Source organism: Patiria miniata, unplaced genomic scaffold (genome assembly GCF_015706575.1).
Source record: "Patiria miniata isolate m_02_andy unplaced genomic scaffold, ASM1570657v1 HiC_scaffold_20, whole genome shotgun sequence".
NCBI classification, from domain to species: Eukaryota; Metazoa; Echinodermata; class Asteroidea; order Valvatida; family Asterinidae; genus Patiria; species Patiria miniata.
This window is the reverse complement of record NW_024037059.1, coordinates 26,768,102-26,786,630: the sequence shown is the minus strand read 5'-3', so window position 1 is coordinate 26,786,630 and position 18,529 is coordinate 26,768,102. Positions and strand designations below refer to the sequence as shown.

General features: G+C 40.2%; 1 protein-coding gene across 1 annotated transcript; it reads left to right on the top strand.

The window, feature by feature from the left end:
* The first annotated feature begins 2,889 nt into the window (after nt 1-2,889).
* Nucleotides 2,890-16,287, top strand: LOC119728489 (E3 ubiquitin-protein ligase RNF8-like). Its single transcript, XM_038200748.1, has 8 exons — nt 2,890-3,044; nt 5,527-5,655; nt 7,594-8,685; nt 8,990-9,148; nt 10,008-10,142; nt 11,855-12,059; nt 13,662-13,856; nt 15,505-16,287. The coding sequence occupies exons 1-8, from the start codon at nt 2,958-2,960 to the stop codon at nt 15,543-15,545; spliced, it is 2,043 nt and encodes a 680-aa protein (XP_038056676.1). The 5' UTR covers nt 2,890-2,957; the 3' UTR covers nt 15,546-16,287.
* Nucleotides 16,288-18,529: the final 2,242 nt, after the last annotated feature.

Here is an 18,529-nt window from a genome sequence, read left to right as displayed (position 1 = left end):
ATATGTCAAAATATTTGAAAAATTGCACATTTGAAAGCTGTTTGAAGCACCATAGAAAGGATGAAAAATCACTTCTTTTACATATTAACTGCATGGCATTTTCTCAGAGACCCAATGTGCTTTAAAGATTTCTCTTGAAAGCGGAAAAGCCGATCGAACTTCTTTGACAACTATGAAGGCCGCTTGCTTCTGACGTTGTTGCGCATACTATGCAGACGCAAAGCTGATGAGCCATGAGCAATATGCCGTTCAGCTGGGATAAAGTTTTGACCAACGAATATAGCTTTATTCGGCTTTGTGACGTGCTTTTGTGATGTGTTAAAATCAAATGACTGTCCAGCCGCCCCAAGTAAAATCTGCTTTTTAGCTGAATGAAAAGTACAGTTGTCAAAACGTAGTCGATTGGCTATTCTTTTCTCTAAAAGGAGAACTGACAAAATGACCCCGGATTATTTCGGCCGCATGATATCTTCTTTTCGAGTAGCAGAAAAGCAAAAAAAAATGGAAACCTCGAAAATGTTTGATCTGATTTCTGCTCCTTACTTTCATCCGCCAGCACTTCGTGAAAAGCTGCAATATACAAAATAAAATAAGTTCAGGTAGCAGAAAAGCCAGAGAAGCAGAAAAGCATTTTAAAACATTTCAGGAAAAAGCAAATTCCGCTTTCCTTCCTATAGCAGAAATACCCCCCCCCCCAGCAGGCGGGTACGAGAGAAGCAGTCTCAGTGGTCGATGTACCGCGCGAATAAACCGAGGTGACCGGCTAAATTTGACAGAATTCTTAGGAAAAAAAACAAGTTTGACAGAAAATTTTGCAGATTGAATGTTTGCAGCAGATTGCTTGCAGAATTCTGTAAGAATTAGTGATCTGACAGAAAAATATGGCAGATTTGAAAAATATAGCTGATTAGTTTTGAAAAAACTTCAATTTGAGGTTCCCTCTCACTTACCTGACGTGAGCACATAGTAAAGTTTATAGACCGGCTAGGCATGCAATTTAATATATATATATATATATATATGTATTTAATAATAATTACTTTTTTTGAAAGTAAATTTTATGATTTTTTTTTGTTTTAAGGAAATTTTTATAACATCTGCATGAGTTTATAAGTGTTTATAATGTATTCCGTGTAATATATGTTTTCCCGGCTATTTTAACACTTGTATCACACGAACTCCCAATATTGCTACTTCAATTTCGTCCCCGATCATCGCCCAGCTCACTTCTCAATTTGAATTTCAAAAAGTCACCACTAGATTTCATTTAAGGTTCAGTATAATTCAAATTTTTACCCTACCGACTCGTCCAAAATCTCTGAAATTCGTCTCGTGAAGCAATCGGCGTTGAATTGACAAAGCAAATTCGGTTTTTGTCATTCATTTTCATGTTGTTATCATCACATTTCGTTTCTGGCGGCTCAAAACATTACGATTAAAAATGTGCCCAATCTTTGGACTTATTTAAAGAATTGTGCACATTAATTAAATTTAAATTGTTAACAAATGATTCCTTATAAACGAAAGAAGTTAGCTGTAAGTTTTGAGTTTTCATTGACAATTAACATTGAAATCAGAAATAGAACTTTCACAATATGCTCTTTGTTTAGCATATGGAAATTAAGCATTGACATCAAACACCTTCGTAATGTTGCTCTTTGATATATGTATATGAATATAACAACAGAAATAAGGTATGTCTATCAAAGAGCAACATTAAGAAGGCGTTTGACCTTAGGCCTAATGTTTGGTGTTCGTGTCATATTGTAAAATGTCAATTCCTGACTCTAATGTTAATTGTGAAACACAGAAATAAAAATGCATACCTTATACAGCTAACAACTTTTATTTATACATAATAAGGTAATACGTGTTGAAATTATCATTGTTTTAATGCGCACAATTCTTCAAATAAGTCTAAAGATTGGGTGCATTTTTTAATCGTACACACTTTAAGTCACCAGAAACGAAATGTAATAACAACATGAAAACGAATGACAAAAAACGTATTTGCTTTGTCAATTCAACGCCGATTACTTCACGTGACGAAATTCAAAGGTTTTGGACCAATTAAATCGGAATGCTAACAATTTGAATTATACTGAACCTTAAATGAAATCTAGTGGTGGCTTTTTGAAATTCAAATTGAGAAGTGAGCTTGGCGATAATCGGGGACGAAATTGAATTATCGATATAGGGAATTCGTGTGATAAAAGTGTTAAAATAGCCGGGAAAACCTATAATAGGCGATTTGGCAGATTTTTGTTAAATGTAGCAGTAGCAGAATTTTGCCATTATCTTGCGGTCACCCTGGATCAGGGTGACCGTTTTAGCTGATTTTCGGCTAACTTTGACAGAATTTTTGTTAAAAAACGAGTTTGACAGAAAATTTGACAGAATGGATTTTTTGGGCAGATTTCTGGCAGATTCTGCAAAAATGGTTATTTGACAGAAAAACAGCAAATTTGAACAAAAAAGTGTACATTTGTTTAAAAAAGCTTCAATCCTTTTCAAACAAACCCTTGCATAATGGGACAGAATGGCTGGTCTAGGTGCTGAGGTTCACTGGGAAACGGACTTTTGTCACCTGATCAGCATTTTGCCCGAAATTTACCAATAACTTCACAACATCTTTATGCGACTAGATTTGCTAATTATGTAATTTGAATCTTAATTAAGGCAATACTACCAATCTGCATGTGATTTTAAGTGCTTATAGTGTATTTCGAGTAATTCTGAGGAATTCGGCAGATTTTTGATAAATCTGACAGATTTTTGATGTGCATTTAGCAGAATTTGGCTCTGACCGTACGGTCACCCTGCCCTAGATGTACGTGAGATCGAGACCGCACCAGCGGAAAATGGCTGACTTCGAGTTTGACCGTTTGACCGTTTGACCTGACGACGAGCTTAAAAAAAGTTCAATGTTTGTCTATTTCCAGTAAAGTCTAGCCAAAATGACGACCACTTGTGAGTGGTGTTTACGCCGTTACGGCAGTCAGAGTAAAAAGTATGCTGTTATTCCCCTTCCATCGGGAACTGAGGTAAAATTACAGATTAGTGAATAGTGTTAATTGTTATGCGAATGGAGCCAGTTCGGTATTCCAACTGCGCATGTGCACAAGATTCGACTATTTTTCTTTCACTTTTTCCAGGATAAACGCAGTAGATAAATGCATAAAAAGGCTATGGGGGATATTGTAACCGAATCTGCATTCTGTGAAATTTTTCATACAATTTGAAAGACAATGGAAACTTTCGTTTGCACAGTTTGGACACAAGACAATGCAAGACCCGTCATGCCCGTGAACGTGGCGTTGTATCGATATACAATGCCACGCTGTTGTGTATTTTCGAACCTAGCGAAATCGATCCGCCATACATAATTTCGTATGGATGTTGAGTACTCATCTAGAAATCTAAATTTGCCTGTCCGCGTGTTCAGGATGTGTCATTTCGACGAAATTTGCCATCAATCATGTCAATGAAGACCCATACAAACGTGTAGAAATTAGATTTTAACCTGACAAGTGACCCTGACAAATGACCCTGGACGAGTACCCAGGGTCATTTGCGTGCAAAATTATCGGAGCCCTCCGAGCTACCCGTCTGCTTCATGTGGCGCATATGGTAGGCGGCATCTGATTGGCCAATAACAAGACCACGTGATAAACACAGCTAATAATTTGGAATCGCACTTATGATCCGGACATCAGGAGTGCCCGGAGCATCAGTGCGATACCAAATTATCTGCAGCATTTATCACATGGTAAATCACATGCATCAGGAGGAGGTTGCATGCAGAATGTCGAGATCTTGCCAGATTTTACCTCGAATATCTTTCAAATGCCTGATTTGGTGTAAAAGCAGATTTCAACATGTTCAAGAAAGCTTGATACACGGTAAGGCAATGTTCAGTCTTTGTCATGGAAGGACGATTTCGCTTGGTTCGAACATGTACAAGAGCGTGGCGTAGTTTACAAGCCACGTTTTTGGGTCTAAGACACACTAAGCATGACATATTGACAAGACATGGCTTAAATAAAAGGAAACACTTCGCTGTCCAATTATTTTTTGAAAACTATTACTTCAGAACACAACGACAACAACTAGGCCTATCAACTTGTGTACAAGCTCTTTAATTTGTGCTGCTGGTACGCTTTTGCACGCATAGGCCTACGATGAAATGTTTATCCCGAAAGAAAAAGCGTCAAATCTTGATCATGTGCACAATTAAATCAAATCCTACATTTAATTGCAGAGTATTTGTTCTTCTTTTTCTGATGTGTGGCTCTGGAGGATTTTTTTTCAATAAAATCCGGAGGCGAGGGTAATTATCAGCACCCAGACTCTAAGTGGTCTTAAACAGAGTGATAAATACCGACTGAGCACATATTTATTCCCATTCATAAATACCTTTTTGGTAAAAAATATCAAATAATTCGTTCAAAAAATACAGATTTGTTCAACAAGTTCACTTCATGCTTTTTTAAACATCCCTCTAGCAAAATAATGGAGTGTTCAGCTGGCGAGTAAGATGTAAACAGCCCTTTTATGGAGATTGACGCGCGCGTGGCATGTTCTGAGCGATGTCGCGCAGAACGCACCTGGCGCGTTGCGTTTTGAATTTAGAACTATAAAATTCTGACTCGCTGGTAGTGTTGCGCATGCCTACGTGAGGATTGTGAACGTTCAACCAATGAAACGGTAAGAGGCACTGGATTTTTAGGGGTCTACATTTTATTGCGACACTGGAAAAGTGTTTAAGACCAGCTAGCCATGTCTTTATCATCCGTTTAAGACCGGCCACGTGACGGGCTCTCGACCAATAGGAATGGCTAAACTGTCTGAGGTATTTATGAATGGGAAATAAAGGCCAAAATTGGTCTGATTCCCATCTCTTTAAACACAAAGTCACAATGACAATGTAAGCGCAGAAACAGATCAAGATTCATCATGGTAAAAATTTATCACGGTTAAAAAAATTCCCAACACAGTCCTTCTGATTTGAGGCGTGCGATTGCACTCCCACGCCATCACACGCTTAAAGGCTTCCTGAGAAGTGTGAATAATCACACGCCTTAATCCCTCTATACCACACACCTCGGCATACATTTTCGGCATAATTGTACATAATTTGTGAAAAAAAAGTATGTTGTTGACGAGAAAATGTCTTTACCATAAACCAAGATGAATATTATTAAAAAAAATACCAGATTGTTCAGTCCCCACTTGGACCACAGAATCACACGCCTAGAAAAATCACACGCCTAGAAAAATCACACGCCTAGAAAAATCCAGGTGTGCCTTTTTCCACACGCCTGTGATTTCCAAATCAGAAGGACTGCAACATACAGTCATGCTAATGCAGCTAATGGTGCTACCTGTGCAGTTCATACATTGTTTCACAAATTACTTATTGTTTCAAAATTTCAGTCTATTTTTGCGCTGCTTGTGAAAAAACTGTTTGGATACATAACATTCAAAATCATTTCAAGAAAGCAATTTTCTGAAATCTCTATACAGGTGACTTTAGGTCGAGGCCAAGATGTGACTGTCATGCTGCTACCAAAGAAGAATCCACTGATGCTGTCCAGAAAACATGCCATCTTTAAGGAGACAGCGCGGGGGCAGTGGGCGGTCATTGATAATAAGGTACGGGTATCTTAGCCCCATTCTAGGGCCACTCACTGGACTTAACTCTAAACTTTGGCCAATCCGCCATGCTACGCAGTCTACATAGAGTTGACCTATCGCGGTAGAATCGCGTTAGAATCGCATCAACACAGCTTGTGAAATATTGTGCGATTACATGATGGATGCGGAACGCGCAACATTTGAGACAAACAAAACTTAGCGTACAAAAATTCCATTGGGTTGTCTAATGGGCGTGGCTAACTCGCAAACAGCGATAAGTCAATTATTGAAAGGATGTCGTTTGTTTAGCGGAATCATTCGGCCTGATATTCGGTATGTGTGTTCACTCACCCAACTGTTCACTTTTTTTGCAAAAGTTGCAACTCCACTATGATTCCTTCTGGTGAAATTTTGTCTCTTAATTTCTACCTGAAATGGGAGTTCGTTTTGTACGTTTTGTTGTGACAAAATATCTTCTTTTTTTCCGAATTTGGATATCTGCAGCCCTCTTAAAAAAGGGCTTTCATTTTGCATGCAAAGCAGCCCTGTGAGAGCCGAATTATTGTCTGGCAGCCAATAATTAGAATTTTGTGAAGAAATATTTCAATAAATATCTGAAGGTGGATTTCTTTGCTTGATGTCTCATTCAATAGTGAATAACTTTTATATTGCTAGGAAAATAGCATTTGAAAAAGCAGCACATCTGCTTTTCGAGGTAAAACCCGAAAATAGCATGGGGAACGTTTCTTGAAGGTTATCAAATTTTGTGTCTGTCATTGTAAGCGCACCTTTTCTGTTAAAGGTATAGTCCATCATTTGTAATTTGTGCATTTTGTTCGCTTGGAGCAACAATAGTGCTCAAATTCTAAAGAAGGGTGCTGAACAGCTAACCTGATGAAGTTTCAGCTCAGCTTCAGCTGTATATTTTGAGAAAAACAACATTCTAGGATCTCGATTTCAAATCAAAAGTTGCTGAGTCATGTTTTGAATTGGGCCTGAATTCAGCGCCCGAGACACGTTCTCACTGAGCCGATTGCAGCTACGCGATGTTGCGCACCGATCCGACGAATTATAGCAACCTCGCGTGCGTGTGCGTCGTGCCAACAGCACTTTGCCTGTTGAAAAAAAAAAAAAATACTATATACTTACGGAAATTTCCAACGGTGCTTCTTAAGACGCACCGTTGGAAAGGCCTTCTTTTGTTAATTTCTTCAAAATGACAGCTTACCAGAAAGAACAATTTCACAGGGAGTTTAGTCCCCTTACTATCTTTCAACCAAGTATGTTTTTTAACAATAAATACGCCAGTTATTTTTTGGATAGCTGCAAATGATGGACTCTGGCTTTTACCAATAACCATTGTGAAGCCCGGTTCATTTTTGGCATGAAAGCGAAAGCGAACGTGAATTTGTGGCGTCATGGCAAGGATTCGCGCTGCGAATTGGTAAAACTTGAACGTATTTCAACTCGGGCGAATTTTGCAGCGAATGTTTCATGACGTCAACTTCGCTTCACATTCGCATGAAATATGAACCGAGCTTAAAGCAATGCCATGAATTGGGAAAATAAAATTATCTTTAGTTCTTAGAGTACAAAGAAATTTTGAAGTGTTACTGTCTTTATAATAGATGAGTGACGAGTCTTGTTAAGAACCCCTGTATTTCTCCATGACCCCACTACACAAACGGCTGCATCAGAATAAAGTGGCTGTGGCTTGCAATTATGCATCAATCTATGGGAATGCTGGAAGCCACTTCCCATGGACAAGTGTTACTGCTAGCCATATCCAAGCAATTTCCACACGGCATAGCATTAAAACAGGGCACTATTTGCATAGTCACAATAGCCAAGAGAGCGCACTTTAGTTTTTTGCTGAGATTTGTTGTACACATTATTCTTGACAGTTGAATTGAATAGATATCTTGACTGAAATTTTTTTTGCATTGTGAATTATAGAGTCTCAATGGTGTACATGTCAACTCGTCGAGAATAAAGTCTCTGGAGCCTCATGTTCTCAGAAACGGGGACCATGTGCAACTTGGAGTAGTTGCCGTAGGGGAGGACCAAGCAGAGTTTGTCTTCACTTTGACACAGGAGAGCTTTACGCCAGAGGATGCTTCACAAATCCTTGATTCCTACAGTAGCCAAAGAAACAGGGGAGCAGGGGGAAGAACTGACAGTCGTAAGGAGAGTCAGGAATCACAGCGTATGGTTTGCAAAAGAACTAGTGAAAGTAACGACGGCGTTGCCCAGGGTAGGATAGATCAGGAAGAGAAAAAGAGGAAGATGGGCACTTATCCAGCGACAAACACGGACAGGAATGAAAATCCAGGTCCCTCCTCTGGGTCACCATCTGCCAAGAGAACTAAACTGTCCTCTGCAACTGAGCAGGAATTGTCAGCGACGCTCCTTAAGGAGAAGAGGCTGGCAGAGAAGAAAGTGGCCGAGTCTGAAGAACAGTTTAAGGAGCTTACTCGAATGCTGGCTGTGCAGCAGTCAGCCAGGGAACTTCTGGAGAAGCAGCTCAAGCAGAAGGAGCAGGATATTAGCCGGGAACTGGAATCGGAGAAGGAAGAGCTGGAGAATAAGAAGAAGCAACTCCAGGAGGAGATGGAGAAGGCTGTCCTGCAGCAAGTCCAGCAGAAGGAGCAGAAGCTTCAGCAGCAGCTGCAACAGCAGCAGGATGCTCTTGCCGATGAGAAGCTTGCCCTGGAGAAGAAACTGAAGGATGAATGGGAGAAACGGCTGCTGGATCAGGAGAAGCAGCTCCATGCAGTCCAGGCAGAGATGAAGTCCACCCTGGAGGCACAGGTCCAGGAGAAGGAGGCCATCATGATGGAACAGCTCAAGGCTCAGCGGGAGGAGCTTCTCAAGGAGAAGATGCGGGTGGAGAACAGCCTGCAGGAGGAGTGGAGCAAGAAGTTGGAGGAGAAGGATAAGACACTTGGCAAGATGCAGGAAGAGCTAAACGCAACTCTGGAGGAGGAAATCAGGAAGAAGGAAGAGATGATGCTGCAGCAACTGCAGACACAGCGTGAGGCCCTACAGGTAGGAGTCAAGCATCAATGTGAACTTTAATTTTACAGTAATTGTACAAATGGTCTTACAACATTTATAGTTACATTAGTTTACACAACTTTCATTTGGTTAGTTTACTATAACTGAAGAAAGTGTCAGCATGAACAATAAATTTAGTTGGAAAGGTTTGGACTTCTTTAATTAATCATTCCCATATCCTGAAAATTAGAAGAGAATACTTACATACTATGTATGTCATTTCATCAACATTGTCACGTTATGTAGATCATCCTGAGTACCTCTTTGAAGCTCTTCAAGTTCTTTTTTCTTCCAGAATGAGAAAGCCAAAGTGGAACTCAGCCTGCAAAAGGAACTGGAGCGGAAGTTGGAGGAGAAGGATAAGGACCTTCAGGCTGGGCTTGAGAGAGAGAAGGCCAAACTTGAAGAAGTCATCGCCAACAAGGAGCGAGAATATGGAGAGCTACAGACTGAGGTGTGTTTAACCCTAACCCCCTAGGCATTTTTGCTTAGAACCATCCTTAATCCTCCAAAATCCTCCAAAAGTTTACAACAGCGCCTAAATTCTTCAAAATTTTCAGACAGTCCTGCCCCAAAATGCATTCATCCTCCATCCTCCAAAATCCTCCTCATTTAAAAATGTTGCACTTATGTTCAAATGAAGGGTACCCAGCCCCTCAATCCTTCAAAATCGTCAGACAGTCCTGCCTCAAAATACCGTAGCCTCAATCCTCCGAAATCCTTTTCTGAAAAATACCATTCAGCCTCAATCCTCCAAAATCCTTATCTAAAAAAATACCATTCAGCCTCAATCCTCCAAAATCCTCCAAAACCACAAGGAGGATTTTGGAGGATTGAGGAGGGTTAGGGTTAAAGGCTCTTCCGATATCTTTTGCTAAATGGTGACGGTAGGATTGGTTCTAGACAGTCAAAATCAAACAGCTCTGAAGTTGGATCAGCATGAGGACTAAAAATGGTTATGTGTGGCAATATATCTATATAATTAGTTGTGACTGGAAGTAAAATATTGCCAGTAATGTATATGAACTTTCTGGGCTGGTAGAAAAGGGAAAATTTCAGCTCCGACAGGATCATTACGTTCACTGAGTGTGTCAACCAATTCGGAAAACATAGCGAAATACTCGGGAAGACCGCGAGCCTTTGTTGCCAACGTTTGCCAACATTGGTGGCCGGCAAATAGTCGGTCCCACTTGTAACCAATGTTGGCAAACGTTACCATTGTTCAAGTACGTGGACACACCACAGCATCGATGATGCAAACTCTCTCAGTTATAAGCATTGACCATAAAGGATTTCTGTGTTTTGTATCTCAGCTGACAGCAAGTCGTCTTGAAAAGGAAGCGCAGGAGGTCTGCATCCAGAAGGCAAAAGAGGAGGCACTCCAGAACATCACTGACGTCATGGAGAATGAGCTGCAATGTAGCATCTGCTCGGAGCTCTTCATTAAGGTATGTTGTTTGCAGGTGCTTGTGCTTGATCACAAGTCATCCGAGGTCAATCACATGTCAATCACAAATCAGTCACATTCTATCACAAGTCAATCACATGTCAATCATAAGTCATCAAAAGTCAATCACAAGTTAATTACAAGTCAATCACAGATCAAACGTGTCAATTATAAGTGGTCACAAGTCAATCGCAAGTCATCAAAAGTCCATCACAAGTCAGTCACAAATCAATCACATGTAAATCATAAGGTGTCTTAAGTCAGTCACAAGTCAGTCACAAGTCATCAAGTCCTGGATTTTTGAATGGACTTTAACAAAGGCTTTCCTTTTGGTTTTCTTTTGTTACTTGAGACTGGACGCGTCAATTGACTTGTGATTTACTTGTGATCGAACATGTGATGTACTTGTGATCCATCAAAGGTACCTGGACCACAACCTTGTCAGTCACAGGTGGATCACCAGTCAGTTGCCTTTGCCGCGGTTCCTTCAGATGGCTTGTGACTTAACCAGTTTTGTACTCAAGTCCATCACAAAACCATCACAAGTCAGGTCACAAGTACATCACAGAGTCCTCCACAAGTCCAGTCCCAAGTAACAGTGGGTGAACAGTTACAAGGGAATGCCTTATTCCATAGGTCATTTGAATGGCTTGAGACTTGGGACTTTGGACTGGATGACTTTTAATGGCCTTCTAAGCTTTTGTAAGCACCTTCGACTGTTGATGATACGACTTCAACATTGATTGCTCGTGCATTGAGCTTGATTATTGTGATATATTTATTAATTTTTTATCAATGTTTAGGAGATTCTTCATTTGGCTATTGTGAATAGACTTAATAGTACCCTCCACATGTTCCATACACATAGCCTTAATGCCTTTGAACTTCATACATTAAAGGGACACTGGGTCCTAGAACAGCCCAATTGGGCTACAAAACGCGCTTTGAAAGAAATTATGTTAATCTGAAAGAACATTTAAAAGTAGGATGTAAACATCGACACAACTATCCTTTCAAAACTGGGCGTTTTTGTGTTATTCCTGTATTATGCGTGCCTGAACGAATTTCGGGGTCCACTTTTGCAACCCCAAATATTCGAGCTGTTTTGATGCTAGTTGTGATTTCATCCGTAAAGTGATTTGCCTTTTGTGGACGTATAAGAAACCATATTTTGTGCGTTGGTAAATGGTCACCGCGTGCTGTTCGCGAGTACGGTGCTGTATGTGTATACATAATATTGTACGTACATTGACTGAAAGTGAAAACGACAGGAAAAGCGTATTCGTACTCCGTCGTGTCCGATGTAAACAACCAAGGTTTTTTTGTCTTTTCTCGGGAAGGGTAAGACAGGTTAGGTTGGTTTCCTTTGAACCAGATGTTTGAAATAGGACTAAGTAAATGATCCAAAACATGCAATTTTTCGGGGATTTCAGGACCTAGTGCCCCTTTAAACAACAGGTGATACGTTATGACCACTTTGGGGCCCCTGTGGGAGGAACACAGCATGTTTGTGTACTGGTTTGCATGTGTCTAGTGCAAATATGAACAACTAATTTGATTGTGCACAAACCCATATTGTGTTCGCAAAAGCACCAGGTGTACAGCGGCAATGCATTCAAGAGATTCTCCCGGCCATCTCGCCCAAGTCTCTCTTAGTCAATACCCAGACATCTTGGTATCTTTCAACCATCATTTTTTTCTATTTTTGTCCAGGCCACCACGCTGAACTGTTCCCACTCCTTCTGTAACTTCTGCATCGAGAGCTGGATGAAGCGCAAGCGGGAGTGCCCGGTCTGCCGTGCCGCGATCACCTCCCACAACCACTCCATCGTGTTGGACAACTACATCGACAAGATGGTGGAGCGGCTGAGCGAAGAGATGAAGCAACGACGCAAAGAGATCGTCCAGGAGAGAAAAAGTGAGCGCCGATCTTGAGGCCGGCAATAAATTGCAATCAGTGAAAACCCGGGGGCTACAGTGAAATCTTGATAAGTCAAACCTCAAGGGAATGGGTTCAAAATTTGACTTCAGCAGAGTTTGGAGTTAAGCAGGGTTGTATGTCATTGTTATACTACTGAAGGCAATGGGTTCTTTGTTTGACTAAACAGTTGTTTTGAGTTGTTCAGAGTTTGACTTATCGAGATTTCACTGTAATTTATGCTTAATTAAAATATTGAACAGACCTGGAGGTGGCCTGGGCTGAATTTCATGAGCCTCTGTCTATGTCATGGAGACAGTAGGTAGTAAGCATAGCAAAAGCACGCTTAAACCACGGAGGAAAAATTTGCTTAAATCAATGGCGTAACATCTCCATGTGGGTGCAATCCGCACTGTGAAATAGTGCCTAAGGTTAGCACAATTTTCTGCTATGGTAAGCACAACTTTTCTGCTAACTGTTAAGCATGAAATTGGGCCCTGTTCTGTTACGTATTTGGGGGTTTTCAGACATATTTCTGTACTGAAAAAAAAAGGGAAGCCGATTCAAAATTAATTGGATGGTAACCACATTTTAAGGATGTGATTTTCAGAGGTTAGTGCTATAGTGTAGCGAATCCTCAGAAAAGTCATGATCACTTATGGTGGATACATGAGTCTCATAGTGCCCCTTAACATTGTTGAACGGCATTTGCCTGTGAGCACTTAAGCTGTTGTTTTAACATTGCCATTCAGCAAATGTCGTCTGCTCTTACAACAATTCGATAAATGTGCAAGTCCTAATAAACTTAATTAAGAAATTTCATTATTTCATTTTTAATATGTTTCGTAAGATGGAATTTGCGTCGGGTGATGAAAATCAATACTAGGTTTTTGCCCTTCACCGACGTATAAATACTGCACTAGAAAGCAGGAGGTTGTGGGTTCGAGTCCCACCCGAGTGATATTTTTGCCCAACTTACACTGAGTAAACAGTGTTTATACATGGGTGAAGGACAAAAACCTTGTATTGATTATTAATAGTGCTAATATTGCCATTAGCCTAATCAAAAATCGGACATATCCTAATGTTTTTTGTGGAATTCAAGTTGATTCACAATTTAAATAACAGTTGAAATCCCCATTGAAAAAAAGTACAGCGGCATGTAGCTATAATGAACACAGCTATACTGAACATTTGGCAATACTGAACATCCCTTTCGGCTTCTGCATTTTGTGTTGTATTATACTCAGCATTTGGAACTGAAAATCTCAATAAAGTACTACCGATAGAGAAAACCATTTTTCGTGGAAGTCGTTGTGTTCATTGTAGTGAAGTTCTACTTGAGAGGTGACAGAGGAATACATTTTCTGTCAAAGCTCATTGTAATATCTTGTTAATTGACGCGAAATTTAAAATCTCGAGTTTTATCTGAAACTGGAGGACTTGTGATTGACTTGTTACAAAATTGTAAGGACAACAACTCAGAGGATTGATTCTCTTGTAGTAGTCTATACAATATCTTGTCAAAACACAATTCAGATATTCGAAAACGATGAAAAAAAAAATAAGCCAAGTCGACTATAGTCCTATCTTTCTCACCAGTTGACAGCGCTAACCCAAGACCCCTCTCCCCGATTCCAATCGAGATCTCTTCGGAGATTGACAGCGAGGAGATTGACCACAGCGATATTGACCATAGCGAGGAGGTGGAGAATAGTGAGGAAGATGAAGACGAGGATGAGGATTATGGCTTCGGCTGGGGGCGGCGCAACAGGGGGGGAGCTTGCTTTAATTGTGGTAAGTCTTAAGTATAATGTCTGCATTTTGCATTTAAGGAGTAGTCTAGCCTGGACGAACTGCACCTAAAAGTCTTGGTTCGGGACATTATGTGTAGAGTTTGCTTCCAAACATGATAAATGTTATTTTATTACTTTTAAGAGTCCCGCCTTCTCCGGGTTATCCAAAGTTTATTTTCGACACTTAAACACAATTTAGAAATACATGTACAGTACAGCAAAGTGAAAAATATAGTTTAGAAACAGCTATTATTACCTCCACCAAGGAGGTTATGCTTTCATCAGATTTGATTAGTTTGTTGGTTGGTTGGTTTGTCTGTTAACAAGGTAACTCAAAAAGTTGTTGACGGATTTGCATAAAAATGTTTTTAGGGGTGGTCCTTGGTACAAGTACATACCGATTAGATTTTGGAAGCGATCTGGGTCTGGATCCAGGAATTTTTTTTAAGGATTCTTCACCATTTATGCGAGTATTTCTTTTGGGTGCACTGACAATATGGCGGGGAATTGTTTAGCCTTGGCGGAGGTTTGCGCTCTCAGAGTGCTTTCTAGTGTTGTGCATGTCCTTAACAATTTTCATAACCGTGCAACTTTTTCACTTTTCTTCAAATGGATATATCGCATTTTGGAAAAAAAGTCTTTATAAAAATACTCATTGAAAGTCATTCAGAGACTCGGTAGTCTAAGTCCAAGACAGGATTTGGATTTTCTTGACGTGCCGCATGAAATGCCCTCCCAATGACTGGGTATAGTTTGCAGGATTCAACGACCACTGGGCCTTCACAAAAACACTCCAGAGCTGTGATGTTAAAATCAATGGATGGGAACTCTCTGATAAGTTGAATGGGCAGGCTATTCATTAATCAAAAAGACCATTAGCAAGTGAATGCAGTTACAATCAGAGGCCATGGAGCAAATTGGGGGATGTTCCAGCTGTTTTGTTTAGCCTGTGTGACAAAAAATAGAAGGTCTTATTTTTGTAAAGGTTGGTTTTCAAATATCCGCTTTCCAAAATCGAAACGGAATGTTAAAGAATCCGGAATTAAATCCCACCAACTACGGGGTGAGTAAAAAAAAACGAAACCCACATGTTGGGACCATTGTTTTAGTGAAGTTCTGCATGTAGCACTTTCAAAATCTAGGCTATGAAAGCCCAATTCATAGGCTTTCTTTTAGTACAAGAATCATTCAAATTACTTGTGTACTTTCAAGTTACGGAGTTTTAAACACAACCGCCATTTTAAAGTTCTGTCTACAGATCAAAAAAAAGGTGTGTGTTCTTCCAGCAAAACGAAAACAATTCACACACATCCTTATGTGATTTGTTTTTGTTTTACTGAAAGAGCACTGATTTTTTTGTGATCCGTGGACAGAACCTTAAAACGGCGGTTGTGTTTAAAATTCCGTAACTTGAAAAGTACATGAGTGATTTGAATGATTCTTGTACTAAAAGATGGCTTACGAATTAGGCTTTCATATCCTAGATTTTGAAAGTGCTACATGCAGAACTTCACTAAAACAATGGTCCCGACATTTGGGTGTTTTTTTTTTGACTCACCCTGTAGTTCCAATGACCAGGCAGAAATTTTTTCAATTTTTATTTATTTAGCGGTATCAATTTCTTTTTGTTTGTGTGTTCTCTTCTATAGGAGAATCAGATCATTGGGTGCGGCAGTGCCCGTATAGATGAAGAATCAGAAGACACAATGGGACGTAGTAGGTAATCGCCACCCTATAATGCCCCAGATGCCACAAGGTGTGTATGGACTGGTGCTCAAGTACGACGTCGACAGTGACGGAGCGAGGTATACGACACACACACGCTGCCGCTGTGTACCCAAGGTCCACACAAACACACTATTTCCACAAGGAAATTAATTTCAGCTGTACATACCCTAGGGCTGTGTATTTTTCGAACAATTAAGTAGTTGATTGTTGTAATTTGGACTTGATAGAATATTGCGCTGATCAAGTTTAACAAGCTAGCCTAAACTGGCTGCCGATCGGAATTTGTGTGAGCCTGCGCTTGTTGAATTGAAAAAAGGTATTCGGAAAGCCGGTTGATCATGCCATAAGCATGGAGTGAATGCACATGTACATGTATAGTGCGTACATTGAAGTGAATATCTGAGTTTGTAAAATTGTTTGCCAAACTCAATTCTATAAAGGCTTTTGATGCATTTGGTGACAAGCTTTTTGTATCACGTCAGTGACACAAGTCTCATTTTCGTCAAAGTTGAAATTCGTTGTCCTACATGTACAATGGTCAAAGGTCCTCCGATGAAACATCGATGTTCCTACAAAAAAAATTTGAAAGATTTTTCCAGAAAGGGTTTTCATACTTAGTTTATTGTTTGAAGGGAATGTACAACATTTGCTTTTGCTGCAATTTTCAGAAATAAATGGCTTTGCAGGATTAGTATGTTATAGCAAATATTGTTAAACTGACTTGATTCAAGTTTTTTTGTTGGAAAAACCAAGAAAACTAATCGTGATCTTGTAGTCTGGTCCCCTGACCCCACTTAAGATGAAAGTGAGCAATTTATAGACTTTGGGGAATTGTAAAGTCAGAGAATCAGTCTAGCAGGCTTGTACCCCTTCACAGGTGTGTAATCAATTGCATATAACTTGGGAATAACTAAATATGAAAAAGTAGGATCAGTTTTTTTTTAAAAGCCAGTGTTGGAAAAATACAATTTTTCTTGAAAATGTCAGCACATCAGGAGCCACGATTTTACAGGATGCTTTAGACTTTCATTCCCCAACAATCCAGTGAGGTATTTCGTGATAATTTGATCATTTCGTCTTGATGTTTGCAAATGTTGTAACTTCCCTTTAAAAAGGTTAACAATTATTTCGTGTTTCCAAATGTAATTCTAGTCTAAATCAGTGTTGAAGTTGAGGTACTTGTGATGAATCACAAATCATCACAAGTCATCCCGTCATAAGTCAAGTCACAAGCTATTCACATAAACCGTGGTAAGTGTCTGTCAAAGAGTGGTAAGACATCTGCACTAGAAAGCAGGAGGTCGTGGGTTCGAGTCCCACCAGAGTGATTTTTTCCAACTTTCACTCGGGAGGTAACACACCGAGTATACAGTTTTTTAAAAAAACGTCGGTGAAGGGCAAAACCTAATTTGATTTATATCACCCCGACGCAAAATTCCATCTTATAATAGTTTATGTGGTACCCGCTGCTATGTACATCAGATTCTAACCGGCCAACCGATCCCGTTAGCTCGGTAGTCGAGTGGTAAGACATCTGCACTAGAAAGCAGGAGGTCGTGGGTTCGAGTCCCACCCGAGCGATTTTTTCCAACTTTCACTCGGGAGGTAACACACTGAGTATACAGTGTTTAAAAAACGTCGGTGAAGGGCAAAACCTAATTTGACACATAAACCGTGACAAGGACATTCCATTGTTATGCTAATGTTGCTAGTGCCCATTTGTGATTTGACTGGTGACCAAACTTGAAACCAAAGTTGTAATGTTCTTAGGATCCATCACAAGTACCTGGACTACAACACTGATCTGCACCCGATTTCACGAAACTCATCGTAACTTACGATGCATCGCAGCGCTGCGACGCATCGTATCCCTACGACGCAGCTGCGACGCGTCCTAAGATCCATTTCACAAAACACGTCGTAAGTGCGACGCGTCGTATGTGTATTAATAGCACAATTCGGTGACTGTTATATGTATTAAGTCAGCATACAGTAAATAGTCGTCTGGTATTCAACAAAGAGTCGTCGGATCTCCGCTCGAAATTTGTTAAAACGTAGGACAAAATGGCGGCCGTGCGATGCAATTTTAAAGGAAAACGAGCTCTCAGTGGACTGTGTAGCTACTTTGAAAATTCAACTGCAATATTCCAGGCTGATTCATAATTATTCAATGAATTTTCTATTTACAACTTTACACACATTGCCTCGGTATTATAATCTCGTTTATGTGATGTTTATGGCACAAAACTGGCTAAAAACGGACTCTTCTTATTTTGCGACGACCACTAGACACATCGTACCTTGCGACGTGTTATAAGCCCTTGTCAAGGAACTTACGACGCGTTCAACACATCGCCACTTTCATGAAATGGATTATACGACGCGTCGCGAGTTGCGACGTGTTGCACGTCGTAACTCGAGTTGCGACGCGTCGCAGCGCTTCGTGAAATCGGGTGCTGAATTCATACTTCCACGGTAATCGATGCAGTCTTGCACAAACATGACAAAAGGCAAATTTACTGCACACGTTTGCATGTGTACCAGTCTACAATTAAAGGTAATATATACAACATTTGCTTTTGCTGTTATTTTCAGAAATGGGCAGATTTGGGGGCAAGTACATGTATTTTATAGCAAATACCGTTCCACTGACCTGCTTTGAAAGTTCTGTGTTCAGGAATGCCGGAAAAAAAAGTCGTTCTTGTAGTCTGGTTCCCTGTCCCTACGCTTCAGACAAAACTGGACAATTTATAGATGTCAGACAATTGTCAGGTCAGGGAACCAGACTAGCTGGCTTATAAATGCCCATTCAAGGTTATGTTAGGGACTGCAAGCAAAATGCCGACCAACTTACTTCAGTCAAATGGCGGTAGTATTTGAAAAAACAATTTTTTTTTTCCAACGATGGTTGGTCGAACCATCATTGGAAAATGATAGAAAGTTCCT

Excerpts from the sequence above, each read along its gene's own strand:
- LOC119728489 (XM_038200748.1), top strand. The coding sequence starts at position 2,958 with ATGACGACCACTTGTGAGTGGTGTTTACGCCGTTACGGCAGTCAGAGT. Across the intron at positions 5,656-7,593 it reads GGGCGGTCATTGATAATAAG|AGTCTCAATGGTGTACATGT; the intron begins GTACGGGTATCT and ends TGTGAATTATAG. Across the intron at positions 8,686-8,989 it reads CACAGCGTGAGGCCCTACAG|AATGAGAAAGCCAAAGTGGA; the intron begins GTAGGAGTCAAG and ends TTTTTCTTCCAG.